This window comes from Sabethes cyaneus, chromosome 1 (genome assembly GCF_943734655.1).
Source record: "Sabethes cyaneus chromosome 1, idSabCyanKW18_F2, whole genome shotgun sequence".
Classification (NCBI taxonomy): Eukaryota; Metazoa; Arthropoda; class Insecta; order Diptera; family Culicidae; genus Sabethes; species Sabethes cyaneus.
In genome coordinates this window covers 124,607,369-124,626,408 of record NC_071353.1, presented here as the reverse complement: position 1 = coordinate 124,626,408, position 19,040 = coordinate 124,607,369, and the positions used below count along the sequence as shown (strand labels likewise).

General features: G+C 42.5%; 1 protein-coding gene across 1 annotated transcript; it reads right to left on the bottom strand.

Moving 5' to 3' along the window:
- Positions 1-165: 165 nt before the first annotated feature.
- LOC128736354 (prolyl 4-hydroxylase subunit alpha-1-like) lies at positions 166-18,515 on the bottom strand. The gene is made up of 7 exons (XM_053830865.1): positions 18,094-18,515; positions 8,594-8,820; positions 8,046-8,533; positions 7,669-7,841; positions 7,056-7,607; positions 746-911; positions 166-686 (listed from the first exon to the last, which is right to left on the bottom strand). The coding sequence occupies exons 1-7, from the start codon at positions 18,094-18,096 to the stop codon at positions 604-606; spliced, it is 1,692 nt and encodes a 563-aa protein (XP_053686840.1). The 5' UTR covers positions 18,097-18,515; the 3' UTR covers positions 166-603.
- Positions 18,516-19,040: the final 525 nt, after the last annotated feature.

Sequence of the window (19,040 nt, the reverse complement as noted above, 5' to 3'; positions counted from 1 at the left end):
AACAAACAACAAATTGAACCGAAACATGAATGTAACAAAACACATGACATCACCTAACTAAAATAAAAAATCACAAAAAAACTCATCCCGACTCAAAGCAAAATTTCTTTCGAAAAGCCAAATATCACATTCCAGTTTTGCTGTTTTTCTGTTAGAAATCTTTATTTACAACTAGGCGTAGGTATCTCATGAAGACATCGCTTGAGTAGCAGTGGCAAATCTGTGGCCAACAGATTATGATGCCATATAATAACAGAAGAAACAGAAATTCACTACTAAAATGAACAACTTTACGCTTACGAAGATTCGTTGATTAAATAAAATGCTATAGGACTAAGAATCTAAAACTAAAGCAGAGAGCAGAGATAAAAACCTAATGAGAAATGCAAATTTTGGTGTTCAATTGGTTATCCTATCGGTTGCGGCGAAGGACTTCCTCCTTCGCCCAACCCTCGCGAAATGGAATCATCACTGGTGACAGTGACTATAGTACTGCTGGATGAGAAATGCTTCTTATATGGCAACTTGTCTAGATTCACGTTACGCTAAAATATATTAGTCCAGGTCCAGTTCGTCCAGTTCATCCTCGTAGACAATCCGCTGTCAGAACTCCTCCGGATGATCCGGTTGCAGCTCACACGGGCGACGAAATTCTTGGCCCCGTTCGTGGATCCATTTGTTGGAGACTGGAAAGTGGAGTTATGTTAACAATTGAGAATGTTACAGTAAAAGTCAAGATCCATACCCCACTTAGTACCGGTCAGCACAGGACAGGCAGCATGGCGTGTTGCGTAGTCGCCATTTCCGGACGCATGAAGGTTATACCAGAAAGCCGCGGTTCCCTTCTTCGGCCATAGCGCTGTCCGTATGCTTGGAAACACGGTGGCTCCACCTTGTGTCACGTCACTCATCTGAAAAAGATCACATAGAATCAACTCTCTTGAAAATGCTAGCAATTGCAAAGAGGAGACCAAAAGGAAAAAAATATGCACTTTCCCCGTTTATTTATAGAATAAACAGACTTTTCTTTACTTTTCGACGTAAGACTACGTGGGTGTCATGCCAAGATATCTAAAAATGCTAGCGCCCCGAAAAGTTGTTAGATTTTAATTGTTAATAACTCCACGATTTTCTATAGATTTACACGAATTGATTGGAAAGCCTTTCACGCATTGATCTCTTTTAAGATTTAAACTTTCTGAAATTTTTCTGGTAGAGCTCCTTTATGTAATGGAACGGCAAGAAGCTCGGAAGTGTGATTTTTTATTTGGCATTCCCCGATTTTGCCTCTGGTATAAGTATTCGCTATTGTCAATCCCTGGTGTACCTAGGCTGGGGCACACTGGAGCACGTTCCCCAGCTTCCGTAGTAGATTCAATATATATGGAATAGTTCCCCACCGCAGTCGAGTTATTCCTACCAGCGAACAACAGTCGTCCCGGGCCTGCGTGTGGGTATACGGACCAAAATTTCATGCCAGGCAAGTGCAACAACTTCTATGTATAACAATTCTTTAGATGAGGCAGTTCCCGTTTCTAGCTCTGTGTCTGACCCGCTGCAGAACTCCTCCAATTCATCAATGCTGATTTACTATCAGAACGTGCGTGGACTTCGAACGAAACTCTTTTGCTGTTTTATTTATAACTTTTTTGCTGTTTTATTTATAACTTCGATAAAATCGTTTTAACAGAAACCGGGCTTGACGAGAAGATTCATTTGCAATAGCGTATTCTCCGTCTTTCGATTGCGATCGTAACCAGCAAAATAGCAGAATCCCGTAGAAGAGGTGTGTTGATCATGATCTCTAATAAGCTCAGTCGCTCCATCGACTCATCCTCGATTTACGAAACACTTATGCAGCTATGGGCGAGAGTCCTAGTAGCCGAGCGTTCTCTGAGCGTCGGTGCAACCTGCTTGCCCCCGATACCGACCGTATAGTCGATGCCAGAAGTATCAGCGAACAAATCGACTCACTTGGTAGTGTGTATTCTCATCCGGCGTCGAATGACTTAGCGCTGCTCTTCGGTGATTAGAACCAGTCCAGTTTAGTTTGGAATGTTCCTGTAAATGGTTGTCCTAGCATCGACTACCAATGCTCCCACGCTTCCGCAGCTTGTACCGCACTGTTAGATGGTTTCTTTTCCTACGGCTTGATACAAATTAATTCAGTGTTAAACAGGAATAATCGCTTGTTAGAGCTGATGCTGATCAATGATCCCGCTATACAACTTAGCTCGATTACCAAGGCGGCCGAACCTATCGTGACCAGCTCGCAAGCGTCCATGGAGAAACGCGCATCTTCGTCAATTGAAACGTGCAAGATCGTCTGCTCTTTGCACATTTCAAAGATCACGCTGCCAAACCACCAAGCAATAATTTAACCGTGCCGGTACCGATTTTCGAGCGTACAGCTGTATAAGCTTCTGTATGAACTGTATACTCTACGAATACAAGGAAATCTTCGCAGAAACCTGAAGAAGTTCTGGTCATTTGTCAACTCTAAGAAAAACGAAGACGGCCTGTCTGTGGATCTTTTTCTGGACCAACGTAAAGCCAACGTTGCTCGTGATAAATGCTACCTGTTTGCTACACACTTCAATCAGACTTTTAATCGTTTTCCGGCTTCCTTGGAACAAACTGCCTCTGCTATTAGAAACAAACCTGTCGAGGTCATCAACCTCAACGTTTTTCGTGTAACGGAGGAGATTGTCGAAACTCGGAAGCTCGCAAAATTAAAATAAATATTCGTTAGTGGCCGGACCTGACGGTATTCCATCTTACATCCTGAAAAAGTGTTCTGCTGTTCTCGCTAGATCTCATTCACTATTGTCCCATGGTTCAATCTAGCAGTGTAAGTTTCCTACTCTATGGAAAGAATCAGTAATATTCCCTGTATACAAGAAGGCTACGATAGGCGCAACGTTCAAAACTACCGAGGAATTAAATCGTTATGCTCCATTTCTGAAGTGTACGAAGTAATCGTGAACGACGCTTTGTTCGCTAGCTGTCAACACTACATTTCTTCAGACCAGCATGGTTTAGTTTCCAAAACGTTTAGTCTCCACGAACCTCGTCCATCACGTCTCGTTCTGCCTGCGCAATATGAATAAGGGAGCGCAAATGGATGCAATGCACACAGATCTGAAAGCAGCGTTTGATCAGGTGACTCACGGCATCCTCCTTGCTAGGCTGTAGAAGCTAGCAGTTTTAATATCATTTTACACTCGTACCTAACACACCGTAGACTGAGTGTGAAGATCGGGTGCGAGTTTTCTAACTCGTTCTGCCACATCTCCGGTATACCACAGGAGAGTAACCTTGGACCGCTGCTTTTCTCTCTTTTTATAAATGAACTGTTATAACTGAACTGTCCTTAAACTGTTTCTGGAAGTTTCAGAAACTGAACGGATGTGCCGCGAGCCGAAATGGGTCGGGATAAGACTGACAGTATTCTGACGGACGATCGTGAGGTGACTGATAGGTGGAAGCAGCACTTCGACGAACACCTGAATGGCGCTCAAGCGGAGAACCATGGCAGCGGGGAAAGCGATTTAGACGGTGCAACAAACAGGGAAGAGGTGCCAGCCCAAACGATAGGCGAAGTTAAGGAGGCTACCACGCAGCTAAAGAACAACAAGTCAGCTGGAAAAGATGGCATCGGAGCGGAGCTTATTAAAATGGGACCAGAAAAGCTGGCCGTTTGTATACACCGACTAATTGTTCGAATTTGGGATACGGAACATCTATCGGAGGAGTTGAAAGATGGGGTTATCTGCCCGATCTATTAAAAGAGAGACAAGTTGGACTGTGAGAACTATCGAGCGATCACCGTTCTCAATGCCGCCTATAAAGTGTTGTCCCAAATCATTTTCCGCTGACTATCACCAATTGTGAATAGATTTGTGCGAACTTATCAAGTCGGCTTCGTTGAAGGTCGGTCTACAACGGATCAAATATTTACACTGCGGCAAATCCTCCAAAAGGGCCGTGAATACAGAGTTCCCACGCATCATTTATTCGTTGACTTCAAAGCCGCATATGATACCATCGACCGGAAAGAGCTATGGAAAATCACGGACGAGAACAGCTTCCCCAGGAAGCTCATCAAACTGATTAAATCTACGATGGATGGTACACAGTGCTGTGTTCGGATTTCGGGTGGATTTTCAAGTTCATTCGAATCACACAGAGGGCTTCGTCAAGGTGATGGTCTTTCATGCCTGCTGTTCAACATAGCGCTACAAGGTGTTATGAACCGAGCGGATATCAACACGCGGGGCACGATATTCAACAAATCTAGTCAATTCGTCTGCTTTGCCGATGACATGGATATTATCGGCAGAACATCTGTGGCGGTGACTGAACAGTACACCAGACTAAAGCGCGAAGCACAAAAGATTGGGTTAAAGGTAAACACGTCTAAAACAAAGTACATGCTGGCCAGCGGAACCGAGGCCGAACGACACCGCTTGGGCCATAATATATTGATCGACGGCGATGAGTTTGAGGTAGTCAATGAATTTGTCTACCTTTGCTCACTGGTAACGGCGGACAATGATACCAGCCGTGAGATTCGGAGGCGTATTATCAGCTGGACGGATACGATGGGCAGGACATGTTGCAAGAATGCCGGAGAATTACCCTGCAAAGATGGTGTTCACTTCAAATCCGGTAGGAACAAGACGACCAGGAGCGCAGCGAGCAAGATGGATAGACCAGGTGGAGCGAGATCTGGCGGAGAGTACTCGGTGTCCGAGGAATTGGAGAGCGGTAGCCCTCAACCCAGTTACATGAAGAAACTTTGTTCAACAGGCTTTGTCTTAGGACGGCAAACCACTTAAGTAAGTAAGTAGTCATTAAACTGTTATTGAACGCCAAGGAGCACATCCAGCAGTGCCCGAGAGCCGTAGAAGGCATCTTAAAGAGTCTCTACTTTGATGATTGCCTTTCAGTTTCGGCAGTGAAAGAGAAGCAGAAAAGGTATCGGAGGATTCCATCTACGCAACTGGAGATCGAATAGCAAAAGGGGCCTGACACGTCTAAGAGAATCGGCAGAGGAAGACAGCAAAAACCTTAATCTAGACTAAGGGAAACCGGTGAATCGAGTCCAATTACGGTAATCCTGCTAAACACTAATGACACTAACATTATGGAAAGATGTTTTATCTTGAATATTGCTATGTTTATAGCACCAACCTGTGTTTTGGACCCACAGAAAATCCTGCGCCGGATAAGAGTGTTCGTAAGATCCTCGCACCAGCTGTAGCTTAGATGCACATGTATTAGTTTCAGCTTTATAAAAAGCATTGAAGTATCGAGCTGCGATGCTTGCTAGGAAAGCATGATGTCTTGTCAGAGTTCTGGTTTGGTTACATACAAGGTTCTTATATATTAGATTTATTTTCTAAGCCAGTGTAATCCAGCGATATATCCTATTCTTCTTCTTCTGGCAGCATAGAGCCGAGTGGCTCTTATTGTATCAAGAATTTCTCTCCAATATACTCGAACCTGAGGCATTTTTGCTACGGCCCACTGTAGTCACCCAACTTTCGCCAGGTGTTCGATGGGAATCTCTCCAAGTACAATAACTCGTGATTCATACGCCTACATCACACTCCGCTTTCCGTTTGTACTCCGCCAAAAACAGTCCGCAAAACCTTTCGTTCAAATAGGGCCAAGTGCACGTATGTCTTCTGTAAGCAAAGTTATTGTTTCAAGTCCGTAGAGGACTATTGGTCTGATTAGTGTTTTGTGCGCCAACTTTGTAGCTCCAGGGTAGCCTTGATAAGCCGCGTTAGTTTATCCGGACAGAGCTGGCGTTACAACGCGCGAGGCCCTGTGCAGATTAAGCAGCGAGGCTTTTTCTGTATGCCACAAGGGCATTGGATAAAATGCCACTGAGATAGTCTAAATGTTTTAAATGACATTTCACGGAATGCTCATACCCATTGATGAAGTTAAGCTAGATAGTTGTAATCTTGTGTCCCAATTCGTTATTACATAATTAATAAAATCAATTATCTTTTGGGATTTGGGCTCTAACCAGGTAGCACACATTAGGTCCACTTAGTTGAAGCAACCGGATTACGACTGAAATTAGTCATATTTCGGTTACCACAATAACTTTATAACGATAGGATAGGGAGGAAACTTCCGAAGAAGTTATGCCTAGATAAAGCATTAGCCACGTAATTGCAGAACAGATGCGTTGAACTTTCAAGTTCAGCTACAAAAGCGGTAGGTTTCGGTATCATCCGATATTCTTGAAATAATAAAAGCGGGACAGAGTTCAGTTAGGATTCCCGTAATTGTGCGTAGTTTGCTACGAGTTAAGTTGAGTAGTTTTTCAACTACTGTAAGATTTGGGTAGATAAACTGTTTAATTGTGAAGTCTGCAATCCTGTATTTGATTCCATCGAGATGCATAATCTAGGCGGGTAGCGCAGTTAAGTTTTTTATCCATAATTATTTTGAGCAGTTGGACTGCTTTACTGAAGCTCAGCCTGACACTAATCAGTATGGTGGAAGTAATAGTACGTTTTCTCCATATAGTGAATGCTAACGACAGTTTTTGTGGGGTTTATATTAAGCTCGTCTTGTAAGCAGCATAACACGATGGTGTTTAGAGCTCCTAAGAAACAACTTGACAATACTGCGTTAATCTTTCATCTGACGTTCTACGTAAGTTCTACGTTAACGGCCTAAGCAATAGTCTCATAACCAACCTGCGGTATCTTGCGAAGGAGTGCGTCGGTCACCAGTGTCCAAAGCAAGGGGGAGGGAACTCCTTGTGTACATACTTTGATCACCGAAATCGTGACCGGCGTTTCTCCCAATGATGCTGTGATTTTTCTGCTTTCATAGATTTGGCGACGAAATACAAATTTATTTCCACTAGGTACTTCAAATGCAAATGTGAATTCGGCACTATCTATCGATGCAAAAGGGTGATGAATAAAAGATTTTTTAAATAGATTGCTTTAGGTCTCAAACGTGTCATTCATTCTATATCGAAAATTAGACTTCGTTAATTCGTTAAAGGAGCAGCTACTTACATAGAATAGTACGGTCGCAATACGGTTTCCCGTTCCCAGGCTTTTAAATGCATTCTTCTCCTCCCTCCGTGCGAAATCAAAATGCGGTTCGTAGTGACCGCCAATGCCATAGTTGACAACCTGCAGCTCTTCGGCCGTCAACATTGACAGGCCCGTCATATCTTCCACACGCTGTCCGATCGCCCTAATGTACGGATGCTCCTCGTCCTTCAGCCAGGCCGATTTACTGATCCGATAGTTGGCGACTTCCAGTTCGCCAGTTTTGTAGTTCTGAACCGTCGCCCGACGGAACCGTGGCTTAGCCAATCTCTTCATAACTTCGATCTCTTGATCGGACATAACATCATGGTAGATAACGATGTACGGTTTCAGGTGAGCTTCTTCCAGCTTCAGTGGTGCTAACTTGAGGAACGCAGAATTATTGGTTACGTATCGACACGTCAGCTTGGACAAGTACGCCACCGTCCGATTGGCTTCACCCCGGCACAGCTGTTCGTACAACTTTCGTTCCGACGTGTCATAGGCGTTCGGGCCCATGTCCGTGCGAATTTGCTACAAGTGCAAATTAGGTGTTTTATGAGATGGACAATCAAATCAATTCGAACAAACTTACGGTGGTTGTATCTACCGGGACATCTTCGCTTCCATCGTCCCCGCGGAGAGCTTTCTGGTTGGCTTCCTTCGCCAGTTCCTTTTCGTAGTAAGCTTTGTTGCCAATTGCACGCTCATGATTTGGCACAAGTTCAAGCAGCTCATTGGTCATTAGCAATGCGGTTTGCATGTTTCCTAAAAATAATAATTAATATCATCACTATTTACTATTTACAGCTCAAAGCCAAAACAACATATTAGATGTTTCTCTGTGCTAATAATGTGCTTTTATTATTTCTGAAGGTTATTATTTTTTGCACCGTATACAGAAGGTAAACGAACGCGTGAATCCAATCATCGATCGATTCGATTGATCATGAGCACCCCAATTAAACTTACCTTCCTTGAAGGTGGAAAATGCCAGATACTCCAACACGTCGGCCTTCGTCGTCGTTCGGTTAACCTCCTGCGAGAGCCGATTCATTGCCTCTCGCATCCACAGCATCGTGTGGTAATAGTCTCCGTTCAGGTATGTTTGCCGGCCGACTTCGAAACAATCACCGGCTGACATTTCGGTTCGGTACTGTACGCCGTTCAATTCGCCACGAGCCACCGAAGCTGTGTTCAATTTGTACGTGTCTTGCAGCCGCATCAGGGCTACGGCCGCCCCATTTAGATCCTCATCCGAAGGAAACTTGAGAACATCTCTGTAGTTGGTAACGTTTTCCAGGAAATCTGCACCCACATCGTAGGACATGAGGTTTTCCACCTCTCGCCAATCGGTCGTAAGGCGTTTGGTCAGCAAAAATGCGTTGACCGGATTGGACAGATACGCGCTGACGTCTTTCGCGGCTTCTGCATGCTCGCGCTGGTATTCGGCATACTTTCTGTAATTTATGCACCAACATCTTGAATTGAACAAAATTACTTTGTGCAACGAAACTTACCGCCGCAGCAGCTCCAGCTTGTCCTCCTGTACGCGAATGTACTTTTCCAGATTGGTCATCAGTACGACCTCCGTTTCCATCAGTTCTTCCATGTCGGCCAGTGCCGTGAACAATTCGCTGCAAGCCGTCTGGAAGTTGGCTAGAGCTAGAGCTAGCAGGAGCAGCGCCCGCACTGCCGTCGATGATGTGTGCGATTTGCCGAGATTCATCATAGTGAGTACTTGCATCTGGATGGAGAAGCCATATATTAATACTTTTTTGTTATATGCCATGCGACATGCTATGCTACATGCTATGAGACAGACCAGCTTCTACGAATAAGAGCAGCTGGGCCAAAAACTTAATCTCGACAGTTTGAGGAGGCGTTAAGATTCTAGCGCGTTTTGTGAAGCATTATAAAAATTATGTTCGATTATAACTTTCAGTTAGGTATTGTAAAGGTTTTCCATGTGAACCCTCTAGATAAACTTATGCCGCAGGGTTCAGCTTTAGTTTTCAACGTTATTAGTTCATAAAATGATATAAAAATTTCACATTAATTTGGATAGATATCCTAATAATTGTAAAAATTATCTAAACTTATTTAATAGATCGGAATAAAAATTACAATTAGCAGAAAGCATGCGGAAAACATTGATTTTTATCACTAAAAAACCTTTTTTTTAGTTGGACTGTGTCTTTGTGTCTTACCGCATTTTCTAAGAGGCAATAAAAAAGTGCAACGTTGGAGAAAGAGATTTCTAACAATAAAAACTTTTTACTACTGAATGTTATGTTTGTTTCTACACACATTTTCTTTGTGTTCGCCTTTCTTCCCAGAAATGGTTAACAAATTGGTAGACCGTTTAGCTACTACCTATGCTTTCGATTATTTTCACTTCAGAAAAAAAATATCAATCTTCTTGTTCAAGCTGGTCGATGACTGATAATTTGGTCGCATGTTCGGTTGACAAGTTAATATTACTAAGTAAGGTAAAGTAAGTAGTAAGTAAGGATAAAATTGACAGTAAATGGACGGTTAACCAGTGGACAACCGGTAGCGAGTGCATTTAATGATTTCTTTTGTACCATTGGACCCCAGCTTGCCTCAACGATAAACAGTCGTCGCGAAATCGACAAATAAGGTTAGGAACCTTATAGCAATCCAGTGCTATGCGTCAACAGATGCTGCCGACCTGCAGGAGAAATAGAGTTTTTACAGCCAGCTGAACAGCGGGGCTGAGAAAATCCCGAAGGGGAACATCCAAATCCACTTGGGCAACTTCAACGCGAAGATTAGCACAAACAACGCGGACCTTGAACGCGTCATGGAACGCCATGGCCTAGGAGAGATGAGCGAAAACGGGGAGTTGTTTACAGAATTCAGGTGTAATAATAACGTGGTCATTGGTGGATCGCTCTTCCTCCATAGACCAGTACATTAAGTCACATGAGTTTCCCGCGACGGCCGAACAGAAAACCAAATGGACCACATCTGCATCAGCCGAAAATGGCGAAGGAGCCTTCTTGATGTACGCAACAAATACAGTGCTGATATCGCATCTGACCATGTTATCGCTGAAATACGTTTACGCGTCGCACGCGTCCAACGACGGGAGGAGAAAGTTGGGTGCCATTACGACGTCCGCCGATTGGAGAATCCTGAGGTGAAAAGGGTCTTTGTCGAACAACTTGAATTCCGAGCCTCGGAGTTGCCACCTGGTGGAACCGTTGAAGAGCAATGAACCGGCATCAAGAACGTCTTCATCACGACCAGTGATGAAACCCTCGGTAAAGCGCGCACCGGGCGGAGGGAGTGGATTTCGGATGAAACTTGGAGGAAGATCGACAAGCGGAGAGAGGTGACAGCCAGCATTGAGCGAGTGCGAACCAGATCGGCTACGACAGCTGCCCATCAACGATACGCCGAACTGGAGAGGGCTGTTAAACGTGCTTGTAGGCGGGACAAAGGAGCCTGGACTAACTCCCTAACCGAACAAGGAGAAACCGCCGCCGCCAATAGTGATATCCGTTTGTTGTACGATATTACTCGCCGCCTTTATGGTGCCAGGATGAATATAAAGATGCCGCTAAAGGACAGAGCTGGTCAGCTGCTAACTGACCGTACAGAACAGCTTAAGCGATGGACTGAACATTTTGAACCATTCTTCCTAGTTTCTAATGTCAGAGACCAACAAAACCAGCAGCACAAGACGCCTACAGTTTGTCGAATTAATCGCGTTAACTCGGAGGCGCCATCGCTGGATGAAATTGTAGCAGCCACCAAGAGTATGAAATCCAATTGAGCGCCAGGGATAGACTGACCCATCTTTGTCAGCCCAAATGATACATCAGCTTTTCAGCAATATATATGGGAAACCGCAACTTTACCGGTAGACTGGACGCAGTCCAGTCAAAGTCCCTAAGAAAGGAGACCTAACTGAATGCGGTAACTGGCGTGGCATCACGTTGCTCTGTATTACTCTCAAAGTACTCTGTAAGGTAATCCTTAACCGGATCCAGGAGAAGATCGACGCTACTCTCCGGCGGCAGCAAGCTGGATTCTCTACTGGCCGATCATGTGTAGACCATATCACAACGCTCCGCATTATGTTGGAGCAGATCAACGAATTCCAGGACTCTCTTCTGCTGGTGTTTGTTGACTTCGAAAAGGCGTTCGACCGACTCAACCACAAAAACATCTGGGGCGCACTTAGGTGTAGAGGAGTTCCAGATAAGCAAGTCCATCTCATCGAGGCTCAGTACGAGGCATTCTCGTGCAGGGTTTTGCACGACGGCGTCTTGTCCGACCCCATAAGGGTTACTGCGGGCGTGAGACAGGGCTGCATTTTATCACCGCTTCTGTTTCTCATCGTTATGGATGAGATATTAGTTGGAGCAATTGACAGTAGACCAAATCGAGGATTACCTTGGAATCCTCTAACGATGGAGCAGCTAAATGACCTCGACCTAGCCGACGGTACTGTCTTGCTCGCACAATGCCGAGACGATATGCAGAGCAAGTTAGATGACCTCTCCGAGAGCTCCCAGGCAGCAGGTCTCACAGTCTATGGTAGTGAACATTGACAATTCCACCAACTTCACATTAGCAGGACAACAAGTTTCAATATCTTGGTAGCCAGACAACGCCCGACGGTGGTACCAAAACTGATATAGCCTCGCGGATCAGGAAGGCCAGGGGTGCCTTTGCAGGTCTGCGAAATATTCGGCACTCAAACCAGATCACTCTACGAACGAAAACTCGAATCTTTAATTCAAACGTTAAATCCGTACAGCTGTATGCCTACGAAACGTGGTGCGTCTCAGAGGAGACAACGCAAAAACTGTATGTATTCAATAACCGGTGCCTGCGATATATCATTCGTGCCTGGTGGCCTGATAACTGGATATCCAATAAGGACCTCCATCGTTGGTGTCATCAACGGCCGATAACAACAGGAATTCGTGAACGTAGGTGGAAGTGGATCGGACAGTACACTAACAGCAGCCAATGAGGTAGTTGATGAGATTTATACGACAATAGATTCTAGGAAACTGATAGGAGTAAAAGGGCTCCTATGCTGCAAAAGCTAATACTCTAGCTTTTGCAGCAAAATCTCATGGTCGATAGTGTCGAACGCTTTCTTTAAATCAAGATAGAGTACTCCTATCAGAGGGAGTCAGAGATTCCAAATGACTTGATCCGCAACTACCTTTCTGAGAGAAACCAATTCATCAGCGTAAACGGGATAAATAGCTTTCTGCGTCCATTGACGGTCGGTTGACGTTCCACAAGGTAGCAATCTTAGACCACTGTTATTCCTTCTCTACGTAAATGATATACCTAGACTCAACCTACACGGAAAATCGCGATTGTTTGCTGACTATACTTCGTTATCGTACGAGGGTCCAAGCCTGGATAGCATAATTCGTCGAATGGAGGAAGATCACGTTAAGCTCCAAGATTTATTTAATGAAAATTTGCTGTCACTGAACTTATCTAAGATGAAATTCAGGCCCAGTTTCAAATCCAATTTTAACTGCAATTTCCAGTTCAATTTGAAAGAAATTTTTGAGCCCAAATTGAAATCTGATTTACTGCCCCTATGTTAAGTCCGATTTCAAATCTAATTTTAACTCTAATTTCTAGTCCCATTTCCACCCAGTTAACTTCGAGGTAGGGTAATGTCGTTATCGTCGGGCCACTGTTATGGTCGGGCCACCACGATTTGTTCAGTTTTAGTAACTCGTGATACCTTTGTACAAGTATTGTAAAACTTATTACTGTGACAGCTAACTTTTCACAATATTGTGAGTTTCAATCGTGTATTCAAAACACGCGTACGAATTCACTGAAAGAAACAATACAAAAAAAGTTTTGCAGGTGCAGTTAACTTTTCTTCAAGAAATGATTCTTGAAATGCAATTATCGGGATAAATATTGAAAATTTATAGTGTGTTGTGCTCTTTTCGAAGGCTATTGCAAAATCCCGTCCTGTTAGGTATTTGGGTAGGGTAAGGGGGAAAATGCTACAAAAGCGCTTATTGTAAAGGTCGGGCCACTTGAGTAGCCATGGTTGGGCCACCATAATTTTAAGCACAGAAGCGCAATTTTCGCTTGAGAACGTCAGTCGCGGGAAATGTGATGAAATAAAGCCTAATTAGTACAATAAAAACCTAGATTGTTGTTGATTTTTCATTGCAGTAGTACACATCGGTAAACGCGATTGTAGTAATATTGATTTTACAAGATCACCAAAAATTTCGCAAGGATGTTATTAAAAATAGGATATTTATACTTATATGGGCCGTTGCTCACGAAATTCATTCTTTTGATGTCTCTACATAGAGTTTCAATACGTATTTCTTGGATTAAGAGCGGTGGCCCAACCTGTACAACGTGGCCCGAGTATGACAACATTTTTTGTCTTCACGTAAATGCCTATAACTTTATTATTTTTTGAGCAATCAGTTCAAAATTTTCCAGAAGTATAGCTTATTCTTAGACCTTTCCAACGATCTATTTAGATTTTAAAAATCTTTTTAAAACCGAAGTTATGGGCGAATGTCAAAAAGGCGGCCCAACCACGACGACATTCCCCTACTCTTACAGATCCTATTACGCCGGCTGTCACCGATATCAGACAGTTTCGTAGGGAATTATCGGGTGATTTGCATAGGGGTCCGCGCAACTACCAAAGTTTTACCATCCGATAGATCCAGAAATGTTGGATGCGCTCCATACCCGCGCATCGCATCTTTATTGACTTCACAGCAGCATACGATACAGTCGATATTAAACTAAAAGTTTGTTCATGAATTTGGGATCGATGATGACCACGGACAACGCCAATAAGGAGATCCGGTGACGCATTCAAGCGGGAGGTCGGGTCTAGTTTACCTTTTACAAAACGTTGCAATCATTTATATTTACATTTATTCATTCCGATGATGTAGGACAACAGGGTCTACATGATAATACTAAAACAGTACATACGATCAGTTAAAATTAATAAAATTATAGACACGATTTCTAAAACAGTTACACGTAATACAAAAATCAAACAAATGATACACATTATTGAATGTAGCACACATTGCTCGAATTGGTTCATTTTGACCATAAGCCGTCCGATGAAAAGTCAGGCGTATAAAGTTACTGGATCGTAGAGGTCTCGCAGCTGCATTTATATCCACTTGCGCCAAAATTTTGGGTGTGTCTATTTCACCATAAAGCAATTTAACGATAAATATAGCACGCGTGCAGTTTTTTCTATTAGCCAAGGTATCCATGCTTAATAATCTACAACGACTTTCGTATGGGGGGAGCTCAAACGGGTTAGTCCATGGAAGGAACCTTCTTTGTACAGCCTCAATCCTTGTAGACCACGGAGTAGTATAAGGACTCCAAACTACTGCAGCTGTCTCGAGGGTAGACCGAACTAACGAGTAGTAAAATGATCTCAAACAATAGGGGTCACGGAAATCCTTCCCAATTCTCATGGTGAATCCCAAATTTTTGTTTGCTTTCGCGACAATGTAGCTATAGTGGCACTGGAAAGTCAATTCGGTATCGAACAACACCCCAAGGTCCTTCACCACTGTTTCAAGCTGAATTGGCAGGCTATTAATAGTGTAGCAGTAGGCTAAAGGCGATTTTTTCCTCGTAAACGTAATTACCATACATTTTGCCACGCTAATAGTCAGATGGTTGCACGTGCACCATCCGAAAAACAAATCGGCTAACTGTTGAAGCCGCGCGCAGTCCTCCTTCAACCGTACGACGGAAAAGATTTTCAAGTCGTCAGCATACAGAGCTCGACAACCAACTGGAAGCGCCAGGCAGACGTCACACGTCATTGAAGAAAAGCGAGAATAACAGTGGTCCCAAATTACTGCCTTGCGGTACACCCGACTTAATCTGGAACTCCTCAGACTTGAAGTCTCCAAGCTTTACTGATAGAAAGCGGTTGGAGAGGAACGATGTTAGCCAGCGTACGAATGAATCAGACGCTCCCAGGCGTCTTCACTTTGCTAAAAGCAGACGATGGTTGACACGATCAAAACGAGATGTAACAAGTAACACTACGCTGTAACACATCAGATATCAGTATTTCAAATACTTTAGAACCAGCGCAAAGTGAGGTGATTCCTCGGTAATTTGAAACAATCATGAAGCACATGCCGCCGTACGAATCTGACAGTATACAAAATTATCAATATACCGGTAATTGTTTATAGAGTTGAAGTTGTAACGCTGCTCACGGAAGACAGATACCCTCTTGCCGTGTTTGAATGGAAGGTGCTGCGGGTGGTATTGGACAGAATGCAAACTGAAAGCGAAGAGTGGCGGAGGCGTATGAATCGCTACAAGCACTACTTGGAGAGATTCACATCGTACATATGGCGAATATTGGTAGGCTACGGTGGACCGGAATCGTCGTAAGGTATTCAGACGAAAATGCAACAAATTTGGTTCTCTTCAAGAACCCCATCAGCACCAGGAATAGAGGGGCTCAACGAGTAAAATGATTCGACCAGGTCGAAAATGATTTGCAGCTTCTAAGACACCTGGGACGACCTTGTGACCCAAGAACGGTGATAAGCTTGACTTTGAGAATCACGGTTCTCAATGCCGTCAAAAAGTGCTCCCTCAAATAATTTTCCATCGATTACAAGTTGACTGCTATTTCTGAGGACGAAGTCGATGGATCAAATGTTTACTTTACGACAAATCCAAATCGTGAATTTCAACGCAGCGCAAGATTTAGTTAAACGAAATAAGCTAAAGCAAAGCCATGGATTTATACCGTCTTTAGACATTACCCTTCTTTATCGACAGACTTCGCAGCCGGCTGTTAGAGTACAGGAAAATTACGGGGCCAGTGCAACGATCCTGTATAAGCTGCGAAATAAGCTGCGGCAGGCAGATCAAAATGGTTTTTGGACAAACCAGATACATCTGGTTTAAAGAACTCTGGAACGATCAAAATCATGCATAGCAATTGTGGACAGGGATGGCACAATCACTTTGATTCAATTCACATTCATTTGACAGTACCGTCTCAGCTAAGCAAAATTTGACAAAGTTTTATATGGGACATTTGTAGAATTAGTTATTATATACAATTTTGCTGTATCCTCTGTAATTACGGCGTAACAATTCTAGTAACTCATTAGTGACTAAATGAACGTTCACTTAGTCACTAAAGAGGTACTAGCATTGTAGCACCGTAAATACCAAAGATACAGCAATACTTTATTCAGAAAAGTTATAGATAATAACTATTTCTTCAATCGTCCCATATATAACTTTTTCAAATTCTGCATGACTGAGACGGTACTGTCAAATGAATGTGAATTGAGTCAGAGTGATTGTACCATCCCTGATTGTGGATATGACGTCTGTTACTTTTGTCATACTGGATGGATTATAGAGAAGGAATATGCTCTTAATCTTATTATTCAACATGCCGTTTGAAAGGCCAGCATGTGGGACAAATGTGTAATAAAAACAACGTTATCATTTTTCAGAAATCTTCCACGGTTCTTACTTTTGAGACTTTCAAACTTTACTTTCAACAGTGATTAAACCATATTTGAAGGAGTAAAATATTAGAACCAACAAACATCATATGCCAAACGCTAGAAGCTGTCGGTATCATGTTTATAACTCAAACAATAAGTATCAAATTGCCAAGTGCCATTCCATGCGGTAAAAAGCCGAATAAAAACTGCCATGTAGTTGCTATGGCATTGTTAAACGATTCAAAGTGTATATAATATACGATCAATAACAATTTTATTGCATTGCCGTTCCACTGTCACTAATCAAACCAAACTCTAGTTCACGAGAAAAACTAAGAAGATTGCTCCCACTGCACATGCAGCACTCCCTAAACAACCAAAGCTGACGATCCCACACTGTTTCAAAACATATTATGTACTATTGCAGCTTGAGCAGCCGGCGCACTGTTGCACCAGTCCCTTCTACTCTTTATAACTAACATCAAATGATTTGTTTCTTATTCCGATCCGCGATAAACGCTGCGCAAGAGTGCAGCATCACGACTTCATCAATTTGAATAAATTCTCTTTGGCAATCTAATTGGATGAGCTTTTACACAGCTGATCTTTCATAAGATTTCCATCGATTTAGTTTTTTCTACTATTCACTCCATACATTTCCTACAGAGAAAGTTGACTACGTGACAATCACACATTCTGCCTACGCTCGGTCGAATCGCGTTAGATTCGATCATCTGCTTTTCCGCTTTTCTCATCTAGTTTTTTCCATTTTTATTCATCATTCTTCGGTAGTTCTGGCCTATGATGTATATACAGCAAGCCAAATGCTACGAGTAATATGTTTACCACATTTTTTCATCCGCTGCTGCTGTAACTCGTAGCATACTGCAGAGTGATAAGCCGCATGTTAGTAGACTTTTTTTTCATCACGTCGCAGCTTCGGCTATGTTCCAGAATAGAATCACAAATGGCAAAAGCCATATGCATTCAATGATAAACTAAAACGTGTATATTTACTGGTAACAGGTAAAGACTTCAATTAGCTATAATTTTGTAGGATACATTATACGTAAAATATTTTGTGAAAATATTTATATTATACGATTTTCTAACCGGTACGTAAGACACGCTGATACCATATTTTGTAAAAATTGTTTCGTCTAATTATATGCTGAAAAGCAGATACAGTGCTTCTATAGGAAAATCATGTTTAACATTTTCAGAATTTGAAATATTAAATCTATTTTGCTTATACCTCTAAACCATCGGTTTGTTAGTCCTCTGCCGGCAAAGGTGCAATTTTGCACGCCGGATATTCTAGGCGGGTACTGATATTAATAAATTACATTATTATCGAATGTCCTTCCTCATTGTACATATGATGAAGTGCGAAAAACACAAAAACATTAGAAGAAACCATAAATTCTTTCTGACTTGATGCCAGATGATGCTGGAGAGAGATTATTTTTAGCACTTTTGTTAAATGTACTTACCATCTAAAAAGATTCTTTAGGAAGGAAATCCACTTCGCACAGCACTTCCCCTTGAAAAGCAATCTTTCAACTATTGCTGATTATTCTTTTCTAATGAAAAATCTAGAATATTACGCACAATCATCACTCATTTCATATGTCGACGATAACATCTATCACTGTTCACTTCCTGCTGGTAAAATCTATCAGTTTTCTGACTCAATCAAACTTTTTGGATTCACACCGATTTGTTTATGTTACCGAGATGATGTTTGTTTTATGCAAGTTATTCTTGTCAGGCTTAGCAGATAAACGTGTAAGTGTAAGCGAGATATCACGGCAAAAATCGATAATGCATGTCGCCCGTTCGACTGCTGCTGACTGAACACTTTATGAATGAAGATGAAATGCCATCATCAGTAAATATATGTATGGAGAACAAACATACAGCAGTGCCGGAGAGATGAACCGACTCGGCAGACGATTCGTGAATGACTGACCGAATGAATGAACACGAACGTGGGTGCAACAAGGAAAGAGAAAGACAGCGAGACGGAATGTCAAATCTCGCCATTTCAACAAGCGAATCATATGAGTGTTGCCAGTTAAATGTTACGATAAAACGTTTGTTATGACTACTGATATTCTATAGTTTTTAAATAAATTCAAGAAATAGGCAGTAGCATCTAGAGTAGCATAGATCTTGTACCACCTGCATGTTTGGAACGAAATCAATATGGAAATTGATTCGGTTACTACGAGGTCAAAGTCACGACGCAAAGGGTTACGCACGACTTAAATATACGATGCTAGCTCATTAGAGATAAACAGAAAAAGTATCATCATCATCAAATTCGTCGTCGTAAATATTGTATATTTTAGTCGTGAGGGTTACGTAATTATTTTGTGAATTGTGATAAAATGATTGCATTTCGTGTGTCCGTGAAAGCATATTTTCATTCACTAAC